Source organism: Lathamus discolor, chromosome 18 (assembly GCF_037157495.1).
Source record: "Lathamus discolor isolate bLatDis1 chromosome 18, bLatDis1.hap1, whole genome shotgun sequence".
Taxonomy (NCBI): domain Eukaryota; kingdom Metazoa; phylum Chordata; class Aves; order Psittaciformes; family Psittacidae; genus Lathamus; species Lathamus discolor.
The window spans coordinates 4,999,070-5,009,447 of NC_088901.1; the positions used below are offsets into that span (position 1 = coordinate 4,999,070).

A 10,378-nucleotide genomic window follows, 5' to 3' on the forward strand; every position below is an offset into this window, starting at 1 on the left:
GTGTGTGTGTCCTGGGGGCTGGGACAGATATCCCTGCGTTTGTACCATGTGGGTGCTTCTTCCCCTCTTGTTTCCACTGCTTTCTGTGTGAAATGAGAACTTAATATCCACAAGTTGCCACTGTACTGAGGTGTTACTTCCACCTCCAGCGTGCTGCTGCCTGGATTTTGGGTCTGCCTTTAGCCCTTGCCCCAGAAGGATGGGGTTTTGTTAGTCTGCAGCATGAATAGTTTGAGAAAAGGATCCTGGTTTGACACAACCCATTTTCACATTGAGACACACCTTTGACAATTAAAGTATCCTTAAACTCTGACCTTTATTTTCAGTGTGAGACTTTATATAAAGTGGGAACCTATTGTCCACAAACTAGTTTTGGTGGCCTATGGTGGAGCATGTCCCAGTACAGCGGAGGCCCTTGAAATACAAAAGAAAACCCTGTTAAAAGCATAAAGCTTCCCTCGCCTGTAAACTTTAAAACTCAACTCTGTAACACTGGCTCCCAGAACACTGCTTCCTGGGCAGGCTCATACACTCCGCCCCTGCACCAAGACGTGTTTTCCCAAACACAGCACAGCATACATCTGTTATTCTTCATCTATGTCCATGGTTCAGTGCAAGTATTTGCTCAGCAGTTTCTACTACTCGATCACCAGCAGCACCTTGAGAAATACACACAAGTGGTTGTCCAGTATTCCTGACTTCAGGCAGCTGCCGTGCCTCGGGTAGGGTAAGCAGCAAGAGGAGACGTCCCCTGCAGATCCCTCTGTCCCTTACTCATGCTACAGAGAGGGAAAAATCCATCATTCCTGACAGTCCTGGTCTGTTTTGTCTTCTGATTTGCAAAGGTGGCCGTAGATTTCTAAGCAGCTCCTGTAGGGGTAGAAAGTCAGTTCAGGGAACTGAATGTTCATGGGAATTACACATGGAGAAAACAGGGAAAGGGGACAGATGCTATTTGTGAAAAGCATTATTTCTCTTCACTATATGAAAGAAGTAACTGGGAAACACTTAAACTGTCTCAGTAATATGGTCTGGTGAGTGTTTGGATCCACCCTGGCCCTTCCAGAGCCCTTGGCAAACACCCCAGCTATAACAGGGAATCTAATTTTTAGTGGGAGCCATGGGAAGAGGCTGCTCAGAGCTGTGAGGTGCGAATGTGACACTTCCTGAGGTGTCCTGATACATGAGGAGCTTCCAGGGATGGCAATTTGTGTGGTAAGAGACTGGGCTGCTGCGTCCAGGCTCAAGTGCTGGTCTGGGCTTTACATCCAGGATTTGGAAGGACCCTGAGCAGCACAGGGTCTTTTTTTCCCCTTTCCCTTTTCCCTTTTTCCCTTGTGTTGGGATCTAGGCTGAATTTTTAACAGTCCCTCAATCCATCTTGGAATGGCTGGTGCCATGCCAGGCTGACACAGAGATCTCCCCCTGTCCTTGTCATGCTAAAATCTTACCTAGATAAAAGAAAACCAATCTTATCGGTGGCAGGGAATGTGCAGTGCTTGTGTGAGGAGGTTTGGGTGGAGAAGGGGAATAAAGGATGCTGAAGTGAGAGTGAAGCTGCAGAGGATGAAGTGTGTACAGCTGGGACTGCAGTAACATGGCAAAGTCTGGTGAGTGAAATAGTCCCCAAACTTAGAGCCATTTTCTTCATCCCATGTGATGAAGACCTGATGAGACCAGAAGACAGTTCTCTCTCAAGAGAAAGCATCCACAAGAGCTTCCCAGACCTAAACCTCAGCTCCTGCCCACATATTCCAAAGGGAAACCAGCACTTTATCTGCTTCTGGGAAGACAACCTCCACTGCTCCCTTGCCCAGGAACTTCCAGCAACTCCCTGTTTGCCGTTGGGCAGAGGAGCTGCAGTTCCCATTGTGCTGCCCCACCAGGCCCTTTGCTCACACATGCCCAGGAACCAGGCCAAGAGCTGGTGGTGTCTGATAGCTCTGTGACCACCAGCAGCCTCTTCACCACCATCCTCCTCCTCCTCCCAGCCCCTCTGCACCACCGGGATGAGACACAAACGCACTTGTAGATGGAGAGCTCCCGGTGGAGGCTGGTCCTCAGCTCCTCCAGCTCCTGGTTCTTGCGTTGCTGGAGCTGGACGCCGTTCTTCAGCTCCTTCAACCTGTCCTCCAGCTCCTCAACCTGCTCCTGGGGAGGAAGAGCACAAGAGGGGATTAGCTGGGAGAGGAAGGCTGTCCGTGCCTGCATTCCCATTGAGGGACCTGCCTGCCCATGGTGAAAAACCCTCTGCAAAACCACCTTGGTTTGTTACAAAGGTAAGAGCTTGGGCTGGGCTGGGATGTGCTGGCTCCTTCAGCTTCTCTCAGCTGGTTGGTTTTGTCCCCTCAACTACTCTGGGTGTGTTTGGAGAAGCTGCCAGAGCCTATGGGTCAGGGGAAGACAAACAAGGAATGTGGGAATATGTAAGAGTGGAGCCACATCAGGGATGCCCCAAAGTCCGGTCCTCCAAGGGAGAGCTGACCCTGAAACCCACGGCGAGCGGTGTGATGGGTGACCTGGCCCCCAGCCCAGCAAGGAGGGGACGCCATGGAGAGGGAATGTTGGCTTCCAGAAGCTGCTCAGAGCCAGGCTGGGAAGGAGGCAGCGGATCCGAGCTGAGAACAGGGAGTGTTGAAAAGGGGGAGATTAATTGTGGAGCCTCTTTGCCAAATGTGCTCTTAGAGATATTGAATTGCCTCATCCCTCAGGACAAGGTGCAGGGGGGGGAGGCCGGGTGCAGCCAGAAATAACCCTCCTGGGAAGCAGCCCGGCCCCCGGGCTGCAGGCACAGGAGGTGGGACCCTTCCTGGCGGTGGGAAGGGCAGGATCTGCCTTTTGGAAGAAAAGCAGCTTTCACCTAAAACTGACTTCCCCCAGAGCCTGAGCTCAGCCCTGTGCTCTAGCACAAGTGGGGAGTGCGGGGTGCCTGTGCTCAGCTCTGGGAAGGAGCCCCCCGTCCTTCTGCCACATCCCTGCTCACTGGGGCCATTTCCAAGGGGCAGCTCAAACCCAAGTGGGAATAGCATCGGGAGAGTCCTTTTTCCTGGCAGCTCACCGGGTGAAGCCTCAGCACTTTCCCACCACATCCCTCTTGGCAGGGGATGCTTTTGACCTCAACCAACAGGAGATATCCCATCTCCTTACCCTCCCCATCCACCCCTTGGAGCAACCCCTTCATCACCCACACATCACTGAGTGCAAAGAACACCCCCTCCTCTCCGACCCAGATGCGAGGGATGCTCAGCCGCGTACCCGGTACTGCCCGACCTCTTCATCCCGCTTCTGCTTGGCAAGGACGATCTGCTCCTCCAGGCTCCGGTTCTGCAGCCGCAGCTGGCTCACCTCCCCCTGCAAGGGCCGCAGGGCTTCCTTCATCCCCTGCAGCTCCCCTTGCATCTCCTGCAGCGCCTTGGCGCCCGCCTCGCGCCTCTCCAGCAGCCGCAGCAGTTGGGGCTCGTAGTGCTCCTCCAGACCCCGCCGGCTCTCGGCCACGAAGCTCTCGAACTCCATGGAGAGCCGGCGGCTCTCCTGCAGGTACAGGTTATCCTGGCGGCACGGGGGAGCCTCCAGCCGCTGCCTCAAAACCTCCTTCTCCTTCTCGCAGGTCTCCTTCAGCTGGGAGAGCTCCCCGGAGAGCTGCCCTGCCTGGGTCTCCAGCTCGCCCCGGTAAGCGGCGTGCTGGGAGAGGTCGTGCCGCCGGCTCTCCAGCTGGTACTGGCAAGCCACGCACTCCTTGGTCACCTTGAAGAGCTTCTGCTTGATCTGACGGATCTCATCCTTCAGGTTGTCCCTCTCCAGCTCCACCTTGGCCAGCAGCCGGCACGCAGCCTGGATCTCCTCGTGGGCATGGCGGATCTCCTGCAGCGCCGGCTCCCGGAGCTGCCCCAGCTCTGCGATCAGGCTGTCCCTCTCCTGCTCCAGCTGCTCCACGGCTTCGATGCACTCCTGGAAGTAGTCCCCCAGCTCTTCCAGGGTCAGGCACTTCTGCTCCGTGCCCTCTGCCCCCTCTGCATCCATGTCCAGAGGGATCCCAGCCCCGTCTGTGTCCACGTCAGTTGGGATCCCTGCCCTGTCTGTGTCCATGTACAGCGGGATCCCTACTCTATCTGCATCCACGTCCAGAAGGATTCCTGCCCCATCCACGTCCAGCGGGATCCCTGCTTCATCCACATCCAATGGGATCTCTGCTCCATCTGCATCTATATCCAATGGGATCCCTGTCCCACCTGCATTCACGTCTAGCAGGATCCCTGTCTCATCCACATCCAGTGGGACCCCTGCTTTATCTGCATCCACGTCCAGCAGGATTCCTGCCACATCCACATCCAATGGGATCCTGGTCTCAGCTGCATCCTGGTCCAGCTGGGGCACATTTGGCTCCAAGTCACCATTCCCACCATCCGTTTGGAGGTCCTGGCAGGCATCGGGGCTGTTCCCGGGCCGGGGCATCAGCCCCGGACCCACTGCAGAGTCCAATGGGCTGTGTGCAGGGTCCGGGTGCAGAGCAGCTCCTGCTGTGGGTGCTCCAGCTTCATCCAGCCGCGGCTCTGGAGGGGGCTTGGGCTCTGCCATCAGGTCCCTGGGAAGGAGAGGAGACGTGAACCAGAGCAATGACAGTAACAGGTCTCAGCCCTTCCTCTCCACCTGGTGAGATGCGGGTGCCCCGTGTCAATGGGGCTGTGCTGTGCTTGCACCCTCAGTGATAGCTTGGACCCAAACTCGGCTTTGGGGTGGCCAAAAACGAGGGAAGGAAACCCTCTTAAAGTGACTGCATGGCGAAGGAGCGAGGGATGCCAACCTGCACCCCAGAACCAAGAGCTACTCCGGTGCCAATGGAACTGCCACCGTGTCGCAGCCGATCCATCCCAGCAGCACCGGTGTGACTGGCGCGGGGCATTCCCGGTAAAACCTGCCGGGATGGCAGCAGGGTGGGATAACCTCACGGGAAGGGAATGTGCTGCTAAAGCGCAGGCGGGCTCCGAGATGGCTCCGATGGAGTCAAACACCAGGCACGCAGCGCCTGGGCGAGCGGCTTCTGCAGCAGGAGCCGGGCGAGCTCCTCTTTGCAGAGTCATCGACCCCGACGTTGTCCCCAGCCCCGGTACCTGCAGCTGCCACCACCAAATACCCACATCTCCCACCCACCCGGCTCCTATCTGGGGCTGGATGTACAGGACGATCCTCAGGGACGAGCCGGGGCTTCTCCCGCTGCCTCCAGGAGCCGGTGGGCTCGGCAGGAGGATGCTCTCACCTCCCGGCCACGCTGCTGAGCTCATGTCTAGTCATTCCCTAAGGAATGAGCGCAGGCTGGCACTCGCAGCAACGGCTTTAAGGAAAGAACTGATTTTCACCGGTACTTTCTCTCCTAATAAGGGAGTTTTCAGCGGTGCTGACACATCCCAGCCCGGGCTCCAGGGCCGGAGAGGGGGGCAGTGCCGGGGAAAGGTAGGGAAAGGCTCCGCTTCGGTTTTCCATAGCCTGCCCCTCTGCCAGGGCTCATTTCCCGAAGTTCTCAGCCCTGCTTTCACGGGCAGGGAGGGAGCGCAGGGCACGCATCCTGCCTTCCCAGCGGGGGGCAGGCTCGGCCCCACAAACCCCCCCTCATCCCAGGGCTCCCCAACGCTCCTTGGTACCCCAGAGGGGCCGTTTCCAACCCCCGACCCCCGCAGTCACTTCTGAGGGTCCAGGGATGGTTCCTGGCAGCTGAACCTCAGATCCCCCCCGTGTCCCTGCACTGCAGGCACTGGGTCCTCACCCACCTCACCCGCACCCATGGGTGAACCCCAACCCCGTCCCCACTCACCGCTGCTCCCCCGGGGGGGGGCTCTTACCTTCCTCCCCTGGAGCCCGGCGCCGCCGGCTCTGCGGTGCACATGGGCTCAGCATGGGGCGGGGGGGGCTATTAATAAACAGGGCTGGAAATCAGACTCCCGGAGCAGCCGCTTCTCCCGGCCACCGCCTGCAGCGCCAGGGGCTGCTTCCCTCCGCCCCTGGAGGAGGAGGAGGAGGAGGAGGAGGAGGAGGAGGAGGAGGAGGGCGGGGAAGGCCAAGCCGTCTGCATCCCCGGCAGAGGCAGCCGCAGGGGCTGGCCGCAGCCAGCCCGCATCCCTAGGGAGCATCCCCCCATCCCGCTGTTCCCACCCATGATTTGAAGCGCAGGTTTGCTGTGTGCAGCCTCAAACCCTCCCTTCCCCACAGTGTTGGGGGACCCCATCCTGCTGGGACAGGGTGCAAGGGGGCTGGGATGGGGTGCCCCGGTGGGTCCCCCCTGGGGCTGTGCAGGGTTGCGCCTGTGACACGGGCAGCAGGAAGGGAAAACACAGGAGGATGCAGCACATGGCCACTGAGTGCTGCGGCCTCATCCTGACTGGGACCGGGGCGCTCCAGGATGCTGCACGTTTTTAAAGCCCATTAATGTATTAAACACCACAACTCGGGGTTCTTTAGATGCCCCAAATCGGCCCCACCAACAACCCAGGAGTGGCAGGGCACAGCCTCTGCTTCCCCTTCCTCCCATAACCCATCCCTGCCTCCTCTTCCTCCTTTGCTTTGGGGATGGAGGAGGTGGCATAACCTGTGGCCACGCTCCTGAGCACCCAGCAGTGACAATGCCCTCACCACTGCCCTCACTGCCACCTTCACTGCCCACCACAACTGCTTTCCATAGCACCCATCCTCATCCTCCCCACTCTGACATCCCAAACCAGCCCTTTGGCAGTTACATTATTAGCCTAACTGCATCTAAATCCCATATTTTAGCCCTGTTGGCACGGGTGCCACAGCCTGGGCTCACAGCACAGCCACCCCCCATGGCACTGGAGCCAACCAACCCTACCTTGGCCAAAGCCCCGGTCCTGGCGCTGCCACCACGGCTCAGGAAGTCAGCGCTCTCCACTCAGGAAGTCACCAGCTTACGTGCCCCAACATCACCCAGCAACACACCCGGAGCTTACAACATCACCCAGTGCCATCCGTCACCAGTGCCACCAGCGCCACCAGCACCTTGCCCAGCCCGGCTGTGAGATCAGGTTGGAAACGCCTGCGCTTGCCCATCCTCCGGGAGCAGGGCTTTAAAAGGAAAAGGGCCATTTGGGTGCGTTTTTTCCTTCCCTTTTTTTTTTGGATCCTGTTGCTTTTTCCAGCACGACACACCTTCTTGTGCTCCCTTTTTTTTTCCATGAAGCGCCTCTATTTGTGCCGAGACTTTTGACTCAATAGGAGAGGAATGCTGTTAATTCCCACAGCTTGCGGGTATAAACATCCATCCAGAGCTGAAAGCGCCGAGGGGAGAAACCCGTGGGCCCATTGGGTGGGCTGGGACCAAGAGACCCTCGGAGGGGCCGACGGCAGCGGCGCTGCCAAGCCCTGGCCGGGGTTGATGTGATGCGGTGCCAAGGGCAGGGTGGGGATTGAAGCACCTCAGCTGTTCTCAGTAAGAGGATACCCAGGCCCCGGCCCCGCGTGGGGCTGTTTTGTGGCTATAACCAGGCAACGGCCGGCTCCGGTGTCACAACCGGACCCCGGAGCGCTCGGCAGAGCCTGGCCACGTGCTGGGTCCGGCCGGCACTGGGAGCCGCCGTCATCCGTGATCCAGAGCGGACTTTGCCCCTGCAAACAGAGCTGGCAGGGAGTCACCGGCAGCGCAGCCGGGGGGGGCAATGGGGAAGGCTGGGGGCACAGAATGTTCCGGCTGTGGGAATGAATGGCTCCGGGCACTGCCCCGCTGCTGGACCCGGGCGTTGTGGGGAGCAAAGGGCAGCTCTGGGTCACTTTGCCTCCGTTCCAGTGACTTGGTGCTGCCATCCCCTTTCCCGGTGGATCTTTTCCTTCCCATCACACACAGCGGATCTGCCCCAAGGGCAGGGACAGAGCCCGTGCTGTGGCTTTGCCACCCTCCACCAGCTCTCCTGGCATTGCCCCCCCGCCGGCACTGCCACCCTGGCACCACAGCGGCAGCGCTGGCGGTGGCTCCGTGCTGTCCCCCCATAATGTTTAGGTCTTGAGGGTGGCTTGGCCAGCTCCGAGTCCTCCCTGGAGCAGCACCAGGGGTGCCCGACCTGCCCAGACCCCGGTGTTGGGATTCAGCTGCTGAGCCTGGGCGATGCCTCCATCCCAGCACCCTCTGCACGCTGCTCACCGCAGCTCTGTGCCGGCTGCAGCAGGGCGAGCGGTGCCGGATCCGTGCGCAGGAGCTGATCTCAGGGGGAAGGGGTGATCCATGCGGGAGCGGGGAGCGCTTCCATGGATGGATCCTGGTCCTTCGGGGGCAGCCTGGTTCCCTTAACCTCCTGCCTCAGTTTCCCCAGCTGAGAGCTGTCAGTGACCTTCCCACCTTGGGGCGCAGCATGGGCACACGGTGCCATGGGGATGCTGCTGTGGGAGACAGCACAGGGTGAGCACCACGGCTGAGCGCCAGGAGCTGGGCTCATCCTGCACCCATGGAGATGCTGGATCCGACTCAGAACTCCCAGTGCAGCCCAGGCAAAGAGGCTCGGGGCAGCTCCTGCAAGGGGGAGGCAAGGTCACCCCGTGGGGCTGGAGGAGGAGGAGGATGAGGAGGATGAGGGGTGCAGCTCTGGCCTGTGCCCAGCTGGAGCAGAGGTGAAAGCGGGAGCCCGAAGGTGCCGTCCATGCCACAGGGACCTTGGGAGCCAGAGCCTGCCCCTAGGCCACAGGCGCCGGCGGCTCTGGCTTATCTGGAGCTGGGTCCTGCCCAGCCCTGCGGCAAGGAGGAACGAGGAAAGCCCCGTTCCTGCCATAGCTGCTCCCAGGGGAGCTGCTGGCCCAGCCAGGGGAGCAGAGTGGGGATGGGGGGGGTCCTGCTCCCACATTTTCACTCCTTTGGCTTTATCTTCACTCCCCCATGGACCAGGCTTTAAGCACACCCCACGCAGCGCCATGCGCCGAGGCTGCGCTGACTTCCCTGCAGGCTTTCCCGTTGTGTTGAATCCGGATGCTCACACAGGAGCTGGAGCTGCCTCTCGTGGCTCACCATGGCCGGACACTACAGGTGCAGGTGATGCTCCGGGGATGCTGTGATGGAGCCATCCCTTCCCAGCACAGGCAGGAGCAACCACTGCTCTTTAATCCCTGTCTCCAAGAGAAACTGGCTCCTTGCATCTGAGCAAGGACACGTTCGCCTTTTCCAGGGACATTTATGGCCCAGGCACCCTTGTGGAACACCCGTTTTGAAGGCAGTGAGCACAGCGCTGATTGAAAGCACCACAGCAGTCAATCCCCACGTCCCAACGATCGCTTGCAGGGTCACTGCTGCCCGAGCGCCCGCGGACACAGCTCATCGCTGGGATTTTCCATATCCTGGGGCAAGCAACAACAGTTCCAGCTCTGGATCCAGGGCCCACGGGAGGGATGTGGAGCAAGAAGCTCCTGCTCAGGGATGCGGCGGGGTGGGAAGCAGCACCCATGGGGCTCAGTGGGGTGGGACAGCAGCAGGAGGACCTTGGCCTTGGCCTGCAAGTGAAGGAGGAGTGAATGAATAATGAGAGAGCTGCCATCGGTGCCGCTGCCCAGCGAGCGGCAGGGAATGGGGCAGAGGATGAGCGAGAGCCCTCCCCATCTGCACTGCGCTGATGCTGTCCCAGTGCGAGGGGCAGGAGCTGAAGCGTGCGATGCCACGGCCGGTGGCTGCTGTGTTCTGGCACCCTTAGGTGATGTTTGGGATGTGACCTCCCAGGGATCAGGCACTGGGGGCTCTTGGGGCAGCCCCCACCTCTCTGCCTTGGTAGGATGTGAAAAATGGGATCTTTTCCTGGAAGCTGATGACTTGGAGGTCGGTCAGAGCCGGCGCTGGGAAGTCAACACAACCACCCTCCCTCGGGATCAGCTTTAACCCAGCGCAGTTCACCTTATGCCAAGGCCACACTCTGGGAAAGAGCCATTCCCCAGGGATCATGGGGGGACAGGAGTGTGCTAGGAAATTGCTTCCCGACTGTTTCAGCACTCACTGAGGTCTCCAGTCGTTATTCAAGGGGATGAAGGAGGGGACTGGGAAGCAGAGACACAAAAGCGTGGTGAGCCCCAGCCCCTTGCAGACATCGCTCCAGGTTGGGTGCTGTGTCCCCGTCCCTGATCACAGTGCCGCTGAGCAGCAGCAGCACTCAGGTTTGCACAGCCCCTGAATCCCACTGGAGACGGAAAGGCTGGGAAGCTGGTGGGATGGACAGGCTGCTCGCTTTATAAACTCTTCCAGTCATTTCCAGTGGTTGGCATCCTCCTCTGGGCCTGCAGCCAGGCCCTCGCGAGCCTCCGGGAAGGATGCGGCTTGAACACAGCGATGCAGCTTTTCACATCAGGAAACACATCCATGGACCCAAACGTGGCTGAGCTGGGAGCACGGAAATGCAGCAGGATCCAC

General features: G+C 59.5%; 1 protein-coding gene across 2 annotated transcripts; it reads right to left on the reverse strand.

Annotated features, from left to right (window-relative positions):
* Positions 1-297: 297 nt before the first annotated feature.
* On the reverse strand, positions 298-6,895 carry SYNC (syncoilin, intermediate filament protein). Of its 2 annotated transcripts, XM_065697843.1 has the most exons (5): positions 6,839-6,889; positions 5,835-5,993; positions 3,256-4,582; positions 2,027-2,151; positions 298-870 (listed from the first exon to the last, which is right to left on the reverse strand). In XM_065697843.1, exons 2-5 carry the CDS (start codon positions 5,876-5,878, stop codon positions 801-803), a joined length of 1,566 nt encoding a protein of 521 aa, XP_065553915.1. In that variant the 5' UTR covers positions 5,879-5,993; positions 6,839-6,889; the 3' UTR covers positions 298-800. The 2 variants fall into 2 exon arrangements, with proteins under 2 accessions (XP_065553915.1, XP_065553916.1); XM_065697844.1 differs by lacking the exon at positions 5,835-5,993 and having other exon boundaries at positions 6,839-6,895.
* Positions 6,896-10,378: the final 3,483 nt, after the last annotated feature.

Coding starts and splice junctions, on each gene's coding strand:
- SYNC (XM_065697843.1), bottom strand. CDS start 5,878: ATGTGCACCGCAGAGCCGGCGGCGCCGGGCTCCAGGGGAGGAAG. Junction 4,583..5,834: donor CCGGGCTCCAGGGGAGGAAG/GTAAGAGCCCCC, acceptor TCTCCTTCCCAG/GGACCTGATGGCAGAGCCCA. Junction 871..2,026: donor CGGGAGCTCTCCATCTACAA/GTGCGTTTGTGT, acceptor CTACCCCTACAG/GAGCTGCTTAGAAATCTACG.